The 20,887-nt window shown below is 49.9% G+C and overlaps 1 protein-coding gene across 2 annotated transcripts in view; it reads left to right on the forward strand.

Annotated features, from left to right (window-relative positions):
• Nucleotides 1–20,557, forward strand: part of FLI1 (Fli-1 proto-oncogene, ETS transcription factor) — a 96,865-nt gene extending 76,308 nt beyond the window's left edge. For both annotated transcript variants that reach the window (XM_063178520.1, XM_063178521.1), the window contains 4 exons: nucleotides 80–145; nucleotides 14,617–14,679; nucleotides 17,117–17,164; nucleotides 18,142–20,557. In XM_063178520.1, the coding sequence (XP_063034590.1) occupies nucleotides 80–145; nucleotides 14,617–14,679; nucleotides 17,117–17,164; nucleotides 18,142–18,671 (707 nt within the window). In that variant the 3' untranslated portion in view covers nucleotides 18,672–20,557. The remainder of the gene's footprint in view (nucleotides 1–79; nucleotides 146–14,616; nucleotides 14,680–17,116; nucleotides 17,165–18,141) is intronic.
• The last annotated feature ends 330 nt before the right edge of the window (nucleotides 20,558–20,887 follow it).

Genomic DNA, 20,887 nt, shown 5'->3' on the forward strand with positions numbered 1-20,887 from the left:
TGCCATTAACAACATTTCCTACTTGCCCTGATGGCTCCCTGTGCCCAGACTGCTCTAACTCCCTTTCTTTGCCTTGCAGGTAGCTCACTGCTGGTCTACAACACTCCATCCCACACAGACTCCTCACGTCTTGCCACCAAAGAAGGTCAGTGTCTTGCTTATAAATGTCCTGGGTTTGATTGGGTTAAAACCAGACCTTGTTAATAATATCCTTGGCAAAAAATGTTCTGCCTCACTCTGCATTCACAGCACAGTAAAAAAGGAATAATTCTCACTGTGCAGCCCCACCCAGGCTGGAAATGCCATCTCTGCTTGTGCAGCCAGCACTGTGGCACCAAAGGTGTCACTGTCACACGGGTGTTTTGCTGAGCTGGTCAACTGCTGGCACATTTTCTGTTCCTGATGTGAACAGTCTGGAATCTCACACAGACAGCAAGGCCTGAGACTCTGTTTTCCTCTGAGTTCCTCTGAGCTCACAGTCAAAAGGATCAAATCTTCTCACAATGAATTTCACTACTGTAAAGGGCACTCAGGTATTCCAAACCCATCCATGGATCTGTAGCTCATTTCAACCAGCAAGGAAGACAAAATTTATCTCTTTGACACTTTCATTTTGGACTAGTTTGATTTTCTTTTTTGTTTCAAGTTTTCTTTTTTATCTAGTAGAAATTCTGACCATGTAGCTAAGCTTACAAACACTGGAGTTTAAAAGTTAATAACCCTCTTGAGGCTCCTTCAGGCCTTGGAGATGTTTGTGGGTCCTTCAGTCAGGTGTTTTAGGTTTTTCTCTGCAGCTCCAGCCCTGCTCCTTGTTCTTATTTTTATTGACAAACTGGACTCTCAGACAGGAAAAAGTTGTGAATATTGGTGTGATCACAGAATTCCAGAATGGTTGGAAGGGACCTTAAGGATCACCTGGTTCAGTCCATGGCCATGGGCAGGGACAGGATGAAACACATCCCTTACCTCCACAGAGAAGTTGAATTGATACAGTGAATATTTGGGTGAATTTATCACCCCCAAGTAGGGTGATAAAGAGCAAGAATCCATTCTGTGCTCTGTAACTCCTGGGTAGGGACAGGAGCCTGTAATGGGGTTTTCCTTTCCTGTTGTGCTGCTGCAGGAACATTGGGTTTGTTCCCTGGGCTCTGTTCAGCTCCTCCTTGGAGAAGTTTCTGCCAGCCTGTCCCTGTGCCAGCTCCCTGACTGTCACAAATGGCTCTCTGCTCTTCAGGAGAACGTGGCTGCATGGATGAGCCACAATTTTGGATTAAAAGAACAGTGGGAAGGGCAGAAGGAGAGACAAAACCTCCCTGCACTGAGGGGCTGCAGCAAACAGAGCCACGTTTAACAGCTCCTGCAGGGAGGCTCTGGCTGCCTCCTTTCTGTGCTCTCAGAGCCCTCCTTTCCCCCGCATTTCACCCCCAACATCTGCCTCAGAGCTGGGCACGAGGTCAGGGCTGCTCCTCCAGCAGCTCCTTCTGTCCAGCAGGTAAATCCACTGCAGCTCCTGGCACTGTTCTGTCCTCTGAGGCAGCACCAGCTGGGAAAAAAGGGGCAAAACAGGGACAGAGCCACTCAGGTGTGCTCTGACTGCTGCTTTGACATTAACAATAATCTATTTAAAGTTCATCCGAGCTGGGCTTGCACTGTGTAGTAGGGATATAATGGGAATGAAGTAGGGACATGTGCTCCTTCACAATTTTCCCTTACACCCAAACCTCTGCTCATTCTGTCTCAGGCCAGGCAGTTGCTAAAAATAAAGCCAAGAAAAGTCTGTTGTTTTTTTTTTTTTCCTTCTTCAAGAGAAAAATCTCTGTGTTCAACTGCACTCCTCTGAATTTTTAAACACTTTGAGACTTGGGCTTTGAGTCACTCAGACTGAAAGAAACTTGAGGGGAAAGTGTCCCTCCCCCTGCATTTTTAGTGGCCTCCAGGGTGTCTCTGTAGTGCAGCTGACAGAGCTCTGGGCTCACTGCTGTCAGCGTGGAGCCCTCAGCTTCACATGGAACTTTCATCATGTGTCAATAAAGGACCAAGCACGCCCTGGAGAGAGGCAAATAAAAATTAAGAACTACGTAGAAATGTTGAAATCCCATCTATTCCTCCCCCATTTCTCCCTATAGGGCATAAATTCTGTCATTCCTTCCACACTGGGTGTTGGTGCAGCACAAACTGCCCCACTCCAAGCCCCTGCACTGGCTGAGGTTACTGAGATAAGGAAAAGGGACAGGAGAGCAGGACAGGCTGGCAGATAAGGGACTGGGAGAGCAGAGTGAAGTGGCTCATCCAATAGCACAGCAGAGACTCATGATGCTCATAAAACTGGACTTGGAATTCCTCAGGCTTTTTTTTTTTTTTTTGGGAAACAGGATTTTCCTTGTTTCCTTTCTAATGGGCTCACTTCAAGATGATATTCTCACTCCAAAAGATGATATTCTTTTGGAAAAGGAATTTCATGTGAAAAATTATTATTTTTTGAAATTATTCTTTTAACTTCTCAAAAGATTAAACAGTTTTCTTCATTCCAGTGCATCTGGAATCTACCAATCCTGTAAATATTTCTCCCCTCTGTGTCTGTGAATAAAAACAGATGAGTTTTTCCAACCACCTTCCCTTGAGGATTCAAAAGCAGGTGATGGAATAGTACCAACCATGCCAAAGATAGGAAAAAATACCATTTTCTTCACTCCTCCTGTAGCTTTTCTACATAACTAGTGCAAATAAGCTGCTTGTGCAGATTGCAGGGAGAGACAGGAGCCCTTTGCATCCATTGACACTGTGCTTTACACAACATGTTCCATCCACGGCTGGAAAAAAGAACCCACAGGTCAAAAAAAAAAAAAAAAAAAAAGTGCAGCTGCAGCACAGACATCTGCAGATGTTCCAGATGCAGCCCAGGCTCTGCTCCCTCCCCCAGGACCATGTCCTAGGAGCTCAGGGAGCCTGGCCCAGTGCTGTCCCTGGGCTGCCTTTGGTGCCCTGGCTGCAGCTGCAGACCTGACTCCCTTTTTCCCTTCTGCTGCTGCCCCCTCACTCCCTGCAGTGCCAGCTCTGCAAACAGGAGCTGCAGCTCTGCTTTGGGGCAGCACTCTGCAGCAGGAGTTTTGGGGATCTTTACAGCAGATCCCGAAGTCCCACAGTGGGGCCCAGGGCAGCTGAGTGTTCTCACAGCAGACAGGTAAATCCTTGTCCTGTTCCAAGGCTCCTGCTGCCTCACTGCTCCCTTCCCAGCCTCATAAACACTCCAGAGGATGGGACTGAGCGTCACTGGGACAAATTGTCTTCAGCTGCCTCAGAGGAGTAAATGGCTCTAATGAAAATCACCAGTGGTTTTTGGCTGGAGAGCAATTTTCTGGGAAATGAAATGAGGCTGCTCTCATGGCTGAATGGAAAGAGCTGTGTCCCCCTCCCACTGCAGACATGGTCTGGGTCATTTTCTGGGGCTGTTTGGAGAAATGAGTGATCTGCTGTGGGTACTGGAGACAGGGACAGGAATCTGAGCCCACAGCTCTGCCCCAGCCCGGGGAGACCTTAAACTGCTCTCCTGCAGAACAGTGTCATTTGAGCAGCTTTCCACAGGGAAATGGAAAGAATATTCACATACAACAACATTGGGAGGCCAAAGGGCCACGTCCCCAAAGGGCTCTGAGCTCTCTGGCCTTGCTCCAGCACAGTTTTAAAGTTTTTAGTGTGTCGGGGCCTGTGTAATTCCTGTGTTTAAGAGTGGAGCAGAATGCTGTGCAGGAGCTGAGGCCAGGGCAGAGCTGGGGGCTCCCAGCGAGGCAGAGCCCTGGTGTGTGGATGTGTGAAGTTCCCTGTGGCCATGCAGCCTGTGGGAATGCCTGGGCTAGGATGTGTGGCACTTTCTAATTCACAGAATTCACAGAATCACAGAATCCCCAGGTTGGAAGAGACCTTCAAGATCATCGAGTCCAACCCAGCCCTAACACCCCAACTCAACCCTGGCACCCAGTGCCACATCCAGGCTTTGTTAAACACACCCAGGGATGGGGACTCCACCACCTCCCTGGGCAGCCATTCCAGAACTTTATCACTCTTTCTGTAAAAAACTTTTCCTGATATCCAACCTGTATTTCCCTTGGTGCAGCTTGAGGCTGTGTGCTCTGGTTGTGTGAGTTACTGCAGACAGAGCCCAGCCCCAGCTGAGCACAGGCACCTTTCAGGAGCTGTGAGAGTGATGGGGGCAGCCCTGAGTCTCCTTTTGTCCAGGCTGAGCACCCCCAGCTCCAGCACTGCTGGTCCCAGGGAAGTGATGTTGGTGCAGGGAGGTGGCAGAGGGGCTGAGGGGAGGCTCAGCATCACAGGTGACAATTCACCACAGAGGTTCCTGGGGCTCTTTGTCTCCAGGTCGTTCAGGATCTTGGTGCAAAAGGTGCATTCACACAGGTCTGTGCTCTGCACAGCCCAAGGTAACAGAATCCCAGAATCCCAGCATCATTTAAATTGGAAAAGCCCTCCCAGACCATCAAATCCAACCTGTGAACAATCCCCACCTTGTCCCCAGCCCAGGGCACTGAGTGCCACCTCCAGGTGTTCCTTGGGCACCTCCAGGGATGGGGACTCCAAACCTTGCTGGGCAGCCCCTCCCAGTTTAACAACCCTTTCCATGAGGAAATTCCAGCCTGAGCCTCCCCTGGCACAGCCTGAGAACATTTCTTCCTGTCCTGTAGCTGTTCCTGGGAGAATCCCCAACCCCCCCTGGCTCCTGGCAGGGAGTTGCAGAGAGGGATTTGATCCTTCTTCAGCCTTCCAGATTTGGCTGAGAACAGGGACAAGCCAAACCCAAAGTCTCAGCAATCCAACTGAAACTCCAGCAGAGCACAGGGAAAAGGGATGTGGTACCTTTCAAAGAGGAAAGAAATCTCTGTGTGAATACATGAACAGGGATGGAGGGGGGGAATTTTAAGGGTTTGTTCTGTGGCTATCCCATATTTATGATCATAGAAGCTGTTGAGTGAACAATGAGGATGTTTGGGTACAAGGTGTGTGTTTGTGTGTTTGATGGGGCTGTTGGCAAATTTAAGAGGATAAATAAATTAGTGGACTCTGAAATCTAGTGTGATTTCCTAGGGCTTTGTACCAATGTTCATTGTGAGGCCCTAAGAAAGAGTTTCCTGGTGTTGGAGCATCAATTAAAATCTCTCTCATTCCAATTCCCTGGTACCTCACAAAATATGGGTCTGTGCAGCTGCTTTTCTCCCCATCAGGGCTGCAGCCTCTGTTCCTTTTAAACTGGCAGGAACTCCTCAAAACTCTTCCCTCCCACTTGTCAAACTGAGTGACAATTTGGGGTAACAGGTTCAGATTTGGGGGGACTGGGGAGAGGGGGGCAGAGACTGCAGGGAATGAGGTTGCATAAGCACAGTTCCCACAGGAACACCTCTCAAATTCCTGCATAAACCCCTTCTCCTGAAAAGGCCATTTTTCAGATCTAAAAGGTTGTAGTGAAAAATATTGACCACGTCCAATAAACTCTCCTCTGAGTGTGTCAGTGCAGTTCCTTTCCACAGCAAAGGTTTTAAACTCCCCAGTTCAGCTGTGGCAGAGGAAAAGCAGCGGCAGCTTTGTGCTCTCCTAATTGTCTGTACTTGCTAAAACATTTCTCTATGATATTTGTGTGCCTGGTGATGAAATATCCCATTTTTAGCTCGGCAGCAGAAAAAGGGGAGGCTTTTTTAGCTCTCCTTTCATTTTGGCTGTGTGGCCAGGCAGGGATTTATGAGTTCAGGGGAGACAGTAGCCAGCGCGCTTGGATTTTGCTTTTTATACTTTCTCTTTTTTTAAATTGTTTTCCTTTGAAATTCCAGAGTTAGTGTTTTGTCTGCTTTCTCCCTGACCCTCTTCGGAGGCAGGCGTGTGTTTTTTCACCAGAAAAACTGGAAACAAAGAATCGTTGTCTTTAAGCTGTAGCAGGCAGGAAACCCAACTCACAAGGGATCACCCCGAGCCAGCGCTGTCCCAGAGTAGACTCCAGTTCTCTGAATTCAACCTGACAGCTTGTCTGGAGCACTTTCTAAGTAACCATTATCCTTCCTTTCCCCCAGCAAAAGAGCCATTATTATTTTGCCTGGAGTGCAGTGCAAGGAGTGATTTTGTGCTGGGGGGGGTCACACGTTTGCTGCGGTGCCAGGCTCTCCCTCCCAAAGCCTTGGAAGTGCTTGGGCTGTTTCCTAAAACAAGAGTTAATTTGTTTCCTGATGATGACTTAAAAGCTGTAAAACTGCCACGACTGTGCATGTGTGTCTTCCCTTTTCTCTCATGTGTGCGTGGCCTTTTTCTCCATGGATGTGAGGGTTGGGGTTTTTTACTTCTGTATTTGTGTGTTTTTCAACAAGAGCAACCTGCAGCCTGTCAGTGGTTTGGTTTTACACCCTGTGCTGGGGGTAACATCCCCACAGTGCTGTGGGCACATTCCTGGCTGTGTTTGGGTGGTTCTGTAGGTGTGCAGGGGATGTGCAGCTGTGCCTTGGCTGTGCCTGCAGCCCTGCCTGGCTCAGGAGCATCTCTGCTGCCTGGAGAGCATCTGCTTTTCCAGGCTGGCTCTGGGAAGGCTTCTCAGGACACATTCTTCAGCCTCTGTGCACTGTGCATTGGGATTTCTGCTGCTGATATTAAAAAAGCAACAACAAGGAAAAAAAAATCTTCCCATTACTTCCTCCTTTTCTCCATGCTGTGTGTCTGTGAGGCCAGCAGGGCTGAGGCAGACGTGGCTCAGGAAGTGCCAGCGCTGTGGCCGGGGATGTTCTGCAGCCCCAGCACCTGTGGGGGCTCTCAGCTCTGCCTGGGGCAGCAGGGACAGACCCTGGGGCTGAGAGGGGAGCAGAGCTGGGCTCTGCCCTGTGGGGGCTCCTTCCCTGCAGCCCTGCTCAGGGACCGGGACAGGGCTCAAACAGAGCCACCTGTCCTGAGCACACCCTGCCTCAGGGAATCCCCTCTGCAAATCCCCGTCCCACGATGGGCTGGCTGGGAAGGGCCTTAAAGCACATCCAGTGCCAGCCCTTCCACCATCCCACCCCTTCCAGTGTCCCAGATTGCTCCAAGCCCTATCCAGCCTGGCTTTAGAGGGCAGCAATCCTGAGTCCCAGCTCTATTCCTGCACCATCCAGATCCTGTCTGCCTCTGGAAATGAGTGGCCTTGAGCCACAGGGCTTTAGTCCATCACTGATTTAGAGCAGTTCAATCAGAAAGGTTTGATCCCTCTGATCTGTATTTCTGTAAAGGCAGCAATTCATAACCAGGCTCTCAGCTACTTTCAGGCACTCCCCAAGCTAAATCTGCCCTTCACATCCATCCCTGCAGCAGATTTCTCACCTACATTCAGCAATCAGTCCCTTTCACTTGGTTGAGTTGACTTCAGGTCAAAACCCAGTGTTGTTCCTGGATTTGGGATCTGTGAAACAGGTTAAGAGCAATGCAGAGATCAGAGAATCCCATAATCATTCAGGCTGAAAGGCCTCTGAGATCATCCAACAGTGCACCCAGATGGATGCTAAAGATGGCTTGGTAATATTTTTCAATTTCAGTAGTTTTCAATTGTGAAATAATCAAATTGCCTGATCATGTAAAATAGAAGTAATTTTGAAATAATTCTGCACTCAATGAGTTGCTTCCTCTTAGTGAAGAGATTTAGAATTACTGATTTCCTCCGCTGACCTGGGAGTGGTGGTTCCTCAGCTCAAGGAACAGCACATTGTGTCTTGAAGGGGAAAAGAAAGAGCTTGCTTGGGAAGTCTCATGAAACCATGGGAACAGGAGTGACAAAGACATGTGGCACATGTTAATTAATTGTTTCAATTAGCAGAGATATTAAGTTGACAGCAGTTCCTTGCAGGACAAGTGATGCTGTGAGGTTTTGAGGCTCAGTGTGACACACATGTCCCTGCGGCTGGGTAAATGTGATGGCAGAGCCTCTGAAAAAGGCCACAGGAGTCCTCAGACCTGCCCTGCTCCAGTCCCTGTGCCGCCATCCCTGCCCACACCCAGAGAGGGTGAGAGCCCAGAGCCTGCCCAGCTTTGTGCTGAGGGGAGATGGAGGTGCTCTGCTGACCTGGGAGGTTTGCACTGCGTGAGAGGCACTCAGAAATGTCCTGGGGCAGTCAGAAATGTCCTGGGTCTGTGGGGCATTCAGAAATGTCCTGGGGATGTGTGAGGGGCAGTCAGAAATGTCCTGGGTCTGTGGGACACTCAGAAATGTCCTGGGGGTGCATGTCAGGCAGTCAAATATCCTCTCTGTGTGTGGGGCAGTCAGAAATGTCCTGGGGCAGTCAGAAATGTCCTCTGTGTGTGGGGGGCACTCAGAAATGTCCTGTGGGTGCGTGGAGCACTCAGAATGTGTCCCAGGAGCCAGGGAGGGCCTGTCTGGCCCCACAGTTCGATGTTTCTGCCACCATGTGCAGCAGTGCCCTGGGTGTTTGGAGGAGCAGCTGGGGGTGGCTTTGGGCCCTGCAGGAGCTGCAGCCTGGGTTTGTGCTCTCCACCCAGAGCTCCTCACTGCGGTCCCCAGGAGGCTCAGGGGCAGCTGAGGGCTGGGCACACGCCTGGGCAGGCCTGGCATGGGCTGGGCTGGCAGCAGGAGAGGGGCTGGGTTTGTTCCCATGCTGGCACCTTTCCAAGGCACTGGGGGTGCCACCAGTCCCAGCCTCAGCTGGCAGGAGAGGCCCTGGGGCTCTGTGCCCTCCTCTCCCTCTCACCATAAAGGGGCTGCCACAAAATGGACCCTAAGGGACCGCTTGGGTTAATGACAGGTCTGCACCCCCAGGACACCTGGCTCTGCTTTCCCCATTTAGGAAAGATAATTTAAATTCCAGCCACCAGGCCAGGGACCTTTCTTCCTCCTGAAGCAGGAGGACCTTGTAAAACCCAGCCTGTGTTGTGCATGGAGAGTCCATGGCCCAAACCTGGCATGCAGGAGGAACTGTTCTGGGGTGGCCTGACGCACCTGGACTGCAGCATGGGTGTTTCCAGGCAGGACTTCGGGATTTGGACTTAGGGGTTTCAGTGAAGCAGATCAGGAGAAGGGGAAAGAGAAGGCTGCAAATCTGAATCTCCAGGTACCTGAGCCTCCTTTTCCTCTCTCCCTATTTAGTGGTTGCCACAAAATAGACCCCAAGTGACCACTTGGCCACATCACAAGTCTGGATCCCCCAGGACACCTGGGTCTGCCTTGCCCCTGTCTCCCTTCCTGGCTCTGTCTCCATGGCTTAGGAGAAGCCCCTTCCCACCCTCCAGCTGCTGAATTTCCTTGGAGTGCCAGCTCCAGGGATTCCTGGGCTCTCCATCCCTTCCCAGGCTTGCCTGTAGTGCCAGCAAGGGTGGCATTTCAAATAAGATTCCCCTATAGTGCCATAAATGGCCCAGCCCCACTGTGTCCATCCTGGAAAAAGAAAGGCCTAAGGAATGTGGCTGTTGCAGGCCCCAGGCTCGCTGTTCTCCTGGAAAGCCTCATCAGGCTGGTGGCACAGAGTGCTGCCTGACTCAGGCTGACTGAGACAGCTCCTCAGAGGAGCAGGATGAAGGGGCTGTCAGCACTTCCCAGCAGCTCAGGAAGCTCAGGCACTGTGAGCCCATTGTTCACTGAACCCCCCCTCCCCTCCCCTCTGTCCCAAACTCTCAGATTTATAAAACACCAGGGCTGGGGGTTTTTTGGGGGATTTTTTGAAGTTTATCAGCAAGGGGTTGCTCCCTAATACATCATATCTCAAACACAGCCTCCCTGAAGCCTTGCTCTCTGGGCTGCACTCAGGCTGACAAGGATTTGGGATGGTGCTGTGGGAATCCACCTGGGGGTTTTCAGGCTGGTTTCCTGGGAAGGGAGTCTGTGTGTCTGTCCATCTGCCCCCAGCTATATCTATCAGTCTGTTCAGACTAAATATGCCCCAGAGGTGCTGGGAGGGACCCAGCTCCAGGGGAGACAGGGGCTGTCTGCAGAGCTGAGCACAGAGTGCCAGGGAGCAGCCGGGGCAGATTTGGGGTGAGAGAGTGGAGAGCAGGGCTAAAAGGGCCCAGAGAGCAGGGCTGCAGCCTGCCCCCCACAGCCTGGCTCCTGGCATCTGGAAAAGGCAGCTAAAGCCTGCAGAAAGTGCATTTATGCCTGGGAATAAATAAAATGATATTTAACCTTCTTGCCAGGCGCGCTGTGAGTGCGAATGTTTGCAAAGCTGTGAGATCCTCGCTTGAAAGGTGCTGTGAAAGTGCAAAGCATTATTAATATCCTTTACCTTCCTCCTAATAGACTGAGCATTCATGCTGGGGAATTTCTGGACATAAACCAGACAGCTGCAGAATGACAGTTCTTGAAAGCATCTATGATTTATTTTCTGCTCTTTAATTCCATTTTGTATTGAACACACATTTGTCATAGGGCTCTTGTTCCATGGGGCCTTTTAAGTCTAAACCAGACTCAGGGACCTGATCGTTTCTGGGATAAATTTGCCCCACTTCACTGGAGCCATTTGCTGATTTACACCAGGAGAGAACCCCAGTCCAAGTCTTTTAATTGAATTTCCATCCCATGGCAAGTTTTGGTGTAAAATCCGAATGGTTTAAATGACAGATAAGACCATTCCTGTCACTGGCTGGCTGCAGCTCTGTAAGATCTCTTTGAGCCACTGGGTGTCAGGTCCTGGGAATGATCCTGTTTTTGCAGGAACCTGCAAAAGTCTGGAGGGGTTCCCTGGCTCTGCCTTTTCCATTTTGCTTTAAACACATTCAGCTTTCGAGCCTGGGCCTGGAAGCCAGGAGGGCTGGTGTGGTTCTTTCACGTTGCTGAGATTTTTGTGAAATAAAAATAGCTTCCTGCATTTAGAGTTTTCTTTTTTTCCTTTTTTTTTCTTTTTGAGAGGAGAGAAAGAGTTGGAAACTTACAGTAGCTGAGTGCACACAGTGTTTCAATAGCAGGGTTAATTTTCATATTTAACCCTTCTTATTATGGCCAAGTCACACTCAGGGTTGAATCTCATCCTACCACACAAGGCTGCCCCTATACATCTCCACACTTTGCTCCATAATCCATATTTATAGAGGAAAAACAGAGGTAGAGAGACTCAGTCAGCCTGAATTAAACCTGAGGAGGAGGAGGAAAATGAGGAAGACCATCTCTTCAAATCATGGCCTATTTATTTACCCAAAACATGCTGATGACTCTGGATCAAGGAACCCCTTGTAGCAGTTGATTCCCTTGAGTCAATGATCTGGCCCCCCAAAAAATCAGAGAAAACTGAAAATTTTCAGTGAGTTCCACTACTTTTTGGGAAGGAAATGTTTCCCTGTTTTGAAAAGGATTGTTCTTTTGGAAAAAGAATTGCTGCCTTCCTTTAACAGATCATCATATGGCATTTCCATTAATGTTACATTACAGAACTGTTTATGGATTGAACAAACCAAAATGTCCATTAACATCTCAGTTGCTGGACATTGCTGAGGGTTTTGCTTTTCTCAGTGCAGAACTTGGGTTTTCCAAAGCGTTTCCCCAAACACGGCTGTGATGGCTGTGCTGTGATACCTCAGAGGGATGTCCCAGGGGGGTCAGAGCTGGCTGCAGGGAGGAGATGGGAAAGGCAGGGCCTGCCCCAGAGCCCTCCCTGCTCTCCTACCCTTGGGAGAGCTCTGTCCCACTGGGATCCACTGGGATTGCAGTCAGGAAACCCCCCTGCAAACAGCCCTGGTGTGGAGCAGAGACAGCTGCTGGGGCTGGGGAAAGGCCCCAACAGCACCAGGGCAGGGACAGCAGGGACTGCCCTGATGCTGCTTGTGGGGCCATGGGAATGGGGACAGTGATCTGGGATGGGACTGGGATCTGGGATGGGACAGGGATCTGGGATGGGACTGGGATCTGGGATGGGACTGGGATCTGGGATGGGACTGGGATCTGGGATGGGGACAGGGATCTGGAATAGGGACAGAGATCTGGGATGGGACTGGGATCTGGGATGGGACTGGGATCTGGAATGGGACTGGGATCTGGGATGGGACTGGGATCTGGAATGACTACAGGGATCTGGAATGGGGACTTGGATCTGGAACAGGGACAAGGATCTGGAATGGGGCAGAGATCCCTAATGGGACAGGGATCCATAATGGGGACTGAGATCCTGAATGGGGACAGGGATCTGGAAGGGGGCAGCGATCCTGAATGGGGACTGGGATCCCTAATGAGGACTGGGATCCTGAATAGGGACAGGGATCCAGAATGGGGCAGGAATTCCTGATGGGGACTGGGATCTTGAATGGAACAGGGATCTGGAATGGGACAAGGATCCCTAGTGGGGATGAGGATCCCTAATGGGGACAGGGATCCCTTATGGGGCAGGACTTCCTAATGGGGACTGGGATCCTGAATGGGGACAGAGATCCTGAATGGGGACAGGGATCCCTAATGGGGACAGAGATCCTGAATGGGGACAGGGATCCCTAATGGGGACAGGGATCCCTAATGGGGACAGGGTCCCTTTTTGGGACAGGTCTCCCTGCTGGAACAGTGTAGATGAAGCTGTCACCTCCCTCTTCCCGAGCTGTCCCATCCCACTCTTTGTCCCAGCTGAAACCACAGTGGTTTGTTTTCCAGCCTGATCTATTTGCAGTGGGGTTTGTGGTTTCTGCAAAAAAGGGAAAAAAAAACAAACAAATAAAATAAAAATAAAAACAGGCAGATTACACGAGCTCTGTTTTCCCCCATTCCTCTCTTCCCTCCTCCTCTGGCTCCCCCCCTCCCCTCTCCCAGCCCTCTGTGTTTTCCTTCCCATGCCAATGGCTGCAGGGCTGTCATTTCAAAGCCTCAGCGGCTTTCCCAGCGCTGGAGGAATGTGCCAGTGCCTGGGATGGATCCTCAGGGAGCTGCACAGCCCCACAGGCAGGAGGTGCTGGGCAGAGGGGCACTTGGGATGTCCCTGCAGGATGCCTTCCCCCGTTTGCATCTCCCTGAAACAAACTCCTTATTGCCACCTCAAATCCTCAGGCTCCCCAGGTTTAAAGTCTGAATTTAATTTCTGTGAAATAGGAACAGGGTTCATCTCCTCCTCCTGTGCCTGTGGTCTTGGGATGAGAGAAAGGGGTCTCCTATGGGCTGGGATGGGTCACACTGAATTCCACTGAGTGCAGGGACAGCACTTCATGCTCAGAATGTGGCAGGCTTGGGAATTGCCCACAGAGCCCCAGTGCTGCATTTACAGCCCCATTTACCCTTCTGTGAGGGGCTGGGGGAGCACTGGAGATGTGGGAGAGGAAAAGAACACAGCCCCACAGAAACCAAGCTGGGACATGAAGCAAAGCCAGACTCTTACAAGTTTTTTCCTAGGAAAAGTTCTTTTCAAGCCCTGTGTGCCTGTTGTCCTTTGTTGTCAGATCCCTCCTATGCTGTAGGATGGGGCAGTAATGGGAATTCTGGCCTCTCCAAAAGTCAATTGTCCCAGTGGGGATCACAAACTGTGCAATGGAAGGCTAAAATGAGACTTGGGCACAGCTGGCCTGTGTCAGAGGGGCAGAAGATTTGGGGACAGATAAGAGGTAGAACTGGGGACAGATAAGAAGTAGAATGATGTTATGGACAGAGTAAAACTGTAGGGTTTGGTTAAGGGGCCAGGAGCAAATCCTCTGCACAGACACCCCATTAATCATGGGCCTGTGAGGGTTTTGGGGACAGATCTGCACATTCTGAGAGCTTCTGGCAGCTTTGCAAAGGCAAAGTCCAGCAGGCAGGTGGGCCCCCTGTGCTCAGGCCCTGCTCACACCCAGCTCTTGTTCTTGCTGGGCTTAGGGTGCCTTGGATTCCAATAGGGAGGCGTAGTATTTTGGTTTGATTTGATTTGAATTTTGATTTTTTTTCTTTCTGGACATCCCAGACCAATTCTCTGTCCCTAAATCCGTGTTGGCTCTGAGCCACTGTCCCTGTCCCCTGTGCCACTGCTGGGGCTTCTCCCTGGGCACTTCTGACCCCCAGCAAGGTTCTCCTGCTCTAAATCCATGTGGCAGCACCTGGCAGAGTCCCCTCCCTTTCTCTGCATCTTCCTGAGCTGTGCTCACCCCAAATGTGAGAATTATTCTTCGAGTCACAATTTTCTGTTGTGAGAAATGATACACAATTTTCTGTTGTGAGAGCAATCTTCCTCTTGAAGGGATTTGTACAAATCACCATGATATTATCAACTAAATGTTTGATAAACCCCCATTTTTTTTTTTTTGGCCTAAAAAAGAATTTGCATTTGCAAAAAATGTGAGAAAAGCTCCAGTGTGGAAGGAGGTCGGCATTTGTACATTTAATAATCCAATTCTTTGTTCACAGCATAGATGCAAACTAGATTGGAAGTTCAGTTGCAGTAAAAGACAGAAAATTAATGAATTATCTACATATTTTCCTGATCTCACTGCCTATTTGGCAAATTATAATTATCTATGTAATGCTTTCCTTCTTGGTGCATTTTCATTTTATGCTGAAATTTTAAATTTCTAGGGACATCTCTTTATTTTATAGTGCAACCCCCAAAATATCAGCTCTTGGTCTGAGCAAACCTTTCCCTTGCAGTTGCTGTGATTCCTGTGGGATGTGGTTTGTACTTTGTACCTGTGCTCTGTCCCTCTAAACCCCTTCTCTCTTTCCAGGCCCTCCTGTCGCAGGGACACAAAATGTGAATAAGACAACGGAGCAGCAGCGGCCCCAGCCAGGTGAGAGGGGGGTCTGGGACCTTGGGCTGGGGGAGCAGGGACAGGCAGGGACAGGCAGGGGCTGGGCTGTGCCAGCAGCTGTCCCCAAGGGGCTCTCTTGGGGAAGATGAAACAGGAAAGCCTTATCAATATGATTGCCTGGAAAAACATGTTGAGAATATAGAAACTATAAGTGAGATTGAAATGAAAGCAAGTTTTGAGATCCCTCAGTTACTGAACAACTGGAAAACAATGGTGTGGCTGGACTGAAGGTGATCCCCTCTTGATGGAACAACACCCTCTGCTTGCAGACAGCTCCAAGGGTCAGAGCAGACCCTACAGCTTGGCAGAAGGGGCCCAAAGAGGAGTTTTTAGGGTTTAAAATGTAACACAGTGTGGTAATGTAATGATTCTTATAGGCTATATGTAAATGCTATAGGATTTGTATCTTGTACTAGATTGGTTAGTGAGAATTAGAATATTCAACACAGAAGATTTATTGTACTGCAACGGGAACCTCATCCTCTTTTACTCTTCCTCCCTCTCTCTTTACCAAGCTCTTGCCTTTTCTCTCTTTATCTCTCTCTCCCTCTCTCAGCCCTGCTCTGAGCTGTGGCTGGCAGCTCCCAGCAGGGCCCTGCACCCAGCCCTTTGCAATAAACCCCAGGTTCCAAGTCCTGGCTCCAGAGATCTCTCGTCTCCATCCATCTGTCTGTCCGTCCGTCCCACCCTTGTCACTCCTGCAGGGCTCTGTGCCCACTCTGCCCCTGCCCACCCTGGGCCAGGATCTGCAGAATCCCCTTGGAGCATCCCAGTCTGTCCCATCCCACCCTGTCCCATCCCAGCCTGTCCCACCCCAGTCTGTCCCACCCCAGTCTGTCCATCCCAGTCTGTCCCACCCCAGTCTGTCCCACCCCAGTCTGTCCATCCCAGTCTGTCCCATCCCAGTCTGTCCATCCCACCCTGTCCCATCCCACCCTGTCCCATCCAAGCCTGTCCCATCCCAGCCTGTCCATCCCAGCCTGTCCCATCCCACCCTGTCCCATCCCACCCTGTCCCATCCAAGCCTGTCCCATCCCAGCCTGTCCATCCCACCCTGTCCCACCCCAGTCTGTCCATCCCAGCCTGTCCATCCCAGCCTGTCCCACCCCACCCTGTCCATCCCACCCTGTCCCACCCCAGCCTGTCCATCCCCCCCTGTCCATCCCACCCTGTCCCATCCCAGTCTGTCCCATCCCACCCTGTCCATCCCACCCTGTCCCATCCCACCCTGTCCCATCCCACCCTGTCCATCCCAGTCTGTCCCACCCCACCCTGTCCCATCCCAGTCTGTCCCTTCCCACCCTGTCCATCCCACCCTGTCCATCCCAGTCTGTCCCATCCCACCCTGTCCCATCCCACCCTGTCCCATCCCACCCTGTCCATCCCAGTCTGTCCCATCCCACCCTGTCCATCCCACCCTGTCCATCCCACCCTGTCCCATCCCAGCCTGTCCCATCCCAGCCTGTCCCATCCCAGTCTGTCCCATCCCACGCTGTCCATCCCACCCTGTCCATCCCAGCCTGTCCCACCCCAGCAGGGTTTCCCTGCCCAGAGCAGCCCCAGGCAGAGCAGGGGGTGTTCCCTGTCCCTCCCCACCCTCCCTGCCCAGCACAGCTGCTCCCCATCCCCTTCCTCTGCTCCCGGCTTGGCTCTCTTGGAACCTGTTCAATCCACCAGCAAACGGCAGATCCAAATCACCACAAGCAGAGAGAGGCAGAGCACAAGTGTAGAGATTAGGGCTGAGGAGGCCCCACAGAAAGGGAAGGAATTCATTCCTAATAAATGCTTTGTGGGGTTTTCAAGAACCACTCAGCCTTGGTGGAGCCAGCCACAAACTCCTGTTACTCTCATCTCTCTAATGCTGTGCTTGCTTCACAAAGAGAGACTTGGGTGAACATTTCCTGCCCTCCCAGGGCTGCAAGCTCAGCTGCTAACCAGTGAATCTGAAAATCTCATCTGCTCCCCTTTTTATTGAGCTCTTTTTTTTGTTAGGAGGAATACCTTTGCTTCTGCTTTGTGGCTGTTCTCCTGTCACACAGGTTTTTTTCCACGTTTGGTGTGCTCTGGTTGCTGCACAGTGCAGGGTATGGCCAAGGAGATCCCAGACTGCAAAAGCAGGCAGGTCTGAGAGCAATGCCAGGAACTGTGGCTGTGCTGTTTTGGATGCCAGAAATAATGGTGGCAGTGCCAGGAACTGTGGCTGTGCCATTTTGGATGCCAGAAATACCTGGTGCTTGTTTGCTAAGAAAGAAAGAAGGAGCACCTCCAGGCTCTGGGAGAAGGGACAAAAGGAGTAAAGAAAGAAAAAGAAAATTTGGTTTCTAGAACAATCATAATGACCTGGAGTTTCTTTTTGATGAAACATCCTTTAAATTTTCTTGGGTGATTTTTTTTTGTTCTTTATTTTATTTTTTAGATCCCTACCAAATCCTGGGGCCCACCAGCAGCCGTCTTGCCAATCCAGGTGAGTTCATTTTACATTTCAGACCCCCCTTACCAAAGAGGAATTTTCCTTTGGAGCTGCTGCTCCAGCTTGCACTGGGGGAGCAGCTGCTGCCCCTGCACCCCTGGGGGGACCTGAGAGCCACTGAACACAGCAGCTGTGACCTCACAAGGGCTTTTGCCAAAATCCTTACAGAAAGTGAGGAAAATGGTGCAACAACATCTCTGTTGGGATAAAATCCCCACCCTGGATGTTCTGACCCAAACCCAGCAATTCCTGAGAAGAGTTTTATTAGGCGGGTTAAGTGCTGGTCTCTCAGGTTTGCAGTACAGATTCATTTTTCACTGCCTGCTGTGGGTTGCAAGGAGAAAGGCAGAAAACATTTCTGAAAGTGACAGTGTAACTGTCCCTGCATCATCTGCAGTAAATAATCCCTGATTTTAGGGAGTAATTTGCCTGGAGCAAATCCTGCTCAAACTAACCAAACTTATACACATGGGATGCTTGTAAGGAAACATCCCCCTAAGGCTCTTAACTTACCCTTAACTACTTGTACAACTACACTGAGTAAACCAGGAGTCATCTGGGGAACAAATCATCCCGTGTAACCCAGATCACCCCCTGGAAAGAGCTGGAGGTAACCAAAACAATCTCCACGGCAAACAGGGAGCAGTGCAGGGGTGAAGTACGCTGTGCTAGGCGGTCAGTGAAAACTCTGCAGAGCAGTGTCCTCACAGCAAGCCCTGTTTATGAATAGCCCGAGGATTTTAAGGCCAAAGGCAACCATTATGAAATGTAGTGTGACCTCAGGCCCAGGCCCAGAACAAAGGGCTGAGTAACATGTTTGCTGGGAACAGTTTATCCCCTGCTAGGGCCGCCTTTCCAAGGCCCGGAGGAGCAGTTCCCAGTCAGATCGAGATAGCCCTTCTGTTTCCTGCCTTTGTGTGAGCCCGAGCAGGAAGGCCCGAGTCATTTCCTTTGCCCCGCTGTGTCTGCAGGCAGCGGGCAGATCCAGCTGTGGCAGTTCCTGCTGGAGCTGCTGTCGGACAGCTCCAACGCCAGCTGCATCACCTGGGAGGGCACCAACGGCGAGTTCAAGATGACGGACCCCGACGAGGTGGCGCGGCGCTGGGGCGAGAGGAAGAGCAAGCCCAACATGAATTACGACAAGCTGAGCCGGGCGCTGCGCTACTACTACGACAAGAACATTATGACCAAGGTGCACGGCAAGCGCTACGCCTACAAATTTGACTTTCACGGCATCGCCCAGGCCCTGCAGCCCCACCCCACCGAGTCCTCCATGTACAAGTACCCCTCGGATCTGTCCTACATGCCGTCCTACCATGCCCACCAGCAGAAGGTGAACTTTGTGCCCCCACACCCTTCCTCCATGCCTGTCACATCATCCAGTTTCTTCGGAGCGGCCTCCCCCTATTGGACCTCCCCTGCAGGAAGCATTTACCCCAACCCCAACGTGCCCCGCCACCCCAACGCCCACGTCACACCGCACTTGGGCAGCTATTACTAAATGCTTTGATCTGCCAGTGGCCTTGAGCAGTCTGTTTGGACTTTTTCTTTACTCCTGGGATTTGTATGGTTTTTGGGGGGACCCTTAATGGATGATTGTGGCCTTTCTGGGGAAGAATTAAAACTGGATATTTGTTATTCCTGGACCAAATCTTTTACTTTTGTAACTTTGCCTCTTGTGTCTTGAACTGAGAGATGGAAGCTCCTGTGGGCCAGTACTCTGCATTTTCCTTGGGGTTTAAGGCTTGTGTCCTCTGTAGGAAGTGATAGTGAAGATGGTTCACCATTCCCTGGAATGATTATTAGCTTTTGGATGAGAGCAATTTTTAAGGATTCGAAGGCTTTTGACAAGGCATAGATCCAGAAATGTGTCATAGGAAAAGATGACCACAATGGGGTTTTTCTCACTGGCCATTTGACCATTCAGTGGAGGACATTGGGCTGCAGGGGACCACAACTGGAATCTTAGCTCTAAGGCAGAGGAGGAATTCATCCAACTGGAAATTAAATATATATATATATTCATATATATATATGTACATGTATATTTTAAGAAGTAAAGGGCATTGAAGGAACTTTTCTAGAGTACAACTTCACTTGACTGTGTGTGAACTCAGCAAGCAGCAGAAACCTGAACAAAGCATAAGGCAAAGTCAAGCACAGGCATTCCTGGGAACAGAAGGGAAGTGAATGAACGACAGCAGGTCCCTGGCTCCGCCCGAGCCGCGGGCTCTGGAAGCACCGATTCGCGAACGCTGTGCGTTTGTCAGACCGTCCAACCAAGGGTCAACAAACCAGAAGGCAAATTACTGTATAAATTATGCAGAGTTATTTTTCCCTATATCTCACAGTTTTAAAAGAAAGAGTAAATAAAACGAGTTGACCTCGGTCACAAATGCAGGTTTGTTTTTTACTATCAGCTCAGTTGTTTTTTGTTTATTTTTTTAATGTAATTTGTACATCTTTTCAATCTGTACATTTGGGCTGTAGCTTTGTACTTTTTGCTAAAAAAAAAATAAAAAATAAGACACGAGTAATGTATCTGTTGGAGGTAGGCTTAGTCCTGCAATTGGATCCATGACTGACCCCCAAAGTGGCCAGAAACCCTCCAGATTGCCCTGGGTTTGTCTAGAGGAGAGGATTTTCTGTATTAGTCTGTTGTAGCTGTCTGCAAATTAACTCCACTTACTCCCATGTTTGCATTGAGGCTGATTAAAAACAGGCCCAACATCTCAAGGCAACCATTGAAATATTCTGTGATCTCTTTTCACCCAAATCCTGAACTTTGGGAAGATCTTAACCACTTCATAGATAAAACAACCAAATATTCCTCTTTTAGATGGCTTCTACTGGGGGTTCTGTGGAAATCTGACCCCTTCCAGAACTCTGAGCCATCCCCAGCTTTGCAGATGTGAATGTGACGCTGCAGAAGCAGCGGTTTGGTGCCATAAACAGAGGGTAAACCACAAGCGTTTGGGGTTTGGAACAGATGTCTGGGGGGTGAGATTTCCATGTACAACCCATTAGCTGACTTGTATTAAGTGGCAGCCAATTAACAGGATCACAACTATCTAGTCTAGACCAACCCCTGGGACTCTGTGGGGGCGGGATTTGGTCCATGTGCATCCCATTGCAGGAGGGGAGTCTGAAACCAGAGCATTGGAGTCTGCTCAGAACGTTAAACACAAGCACTGATGCCATTATTTAACAAAGAGAAGATCAAGCTAATTGTTAGGTCTTAGTGCTTTTGGGGTGTTTTTAAGCAACATTTCTGCAATAATCGCAAAATTTAAATATGAGGGAACTACCCATGGAAATGGGGCTTTTGCTACTATATATATGCAATATACTTTTTGGATATTAAAATATATATAATTTTGCAAGCTATCTTGGTGGGTTGTTTTTTTTTTAAATGTATTAATGTTACAATGAAACAGCTGTATGAAGAAGATGATGTAAAAAAAAAAAAGACAAAATAAATGGTGGTTTTCTTCTCTAAGGCATCAAATTGTCCCACTCTCTCCCTCCCCTCTCACACTTGCATGCACTTGAAATTAAATTTAGCTAAAAAGGGAAAGAAAGCAGCTCCACAGTAGTGGCAACCCATCCTGATCCCTGCAGTATTGACCACTCATTCCAGAAAATTGTTGCCAGAGATGGGCAGACTGGATTTGGTTGTTGAAGGATTAAAACCCAGGCTCTGGCTTTTGTGCATGG

Source organism: Melospiza melodia, chromosome 29 (assembly GCF_035770615.1).
Source record: "Melospiza melodia melodia isolate bMelMel2 chromosome 29, bMelMel2.pri, whole genome shotgun sequence".
Lineage (NCBI taxonomy): Eukaryota > Metazoa > Chordata > Aves > Passeriformes > Passerellidae > Melospiza > Melospiza melodia.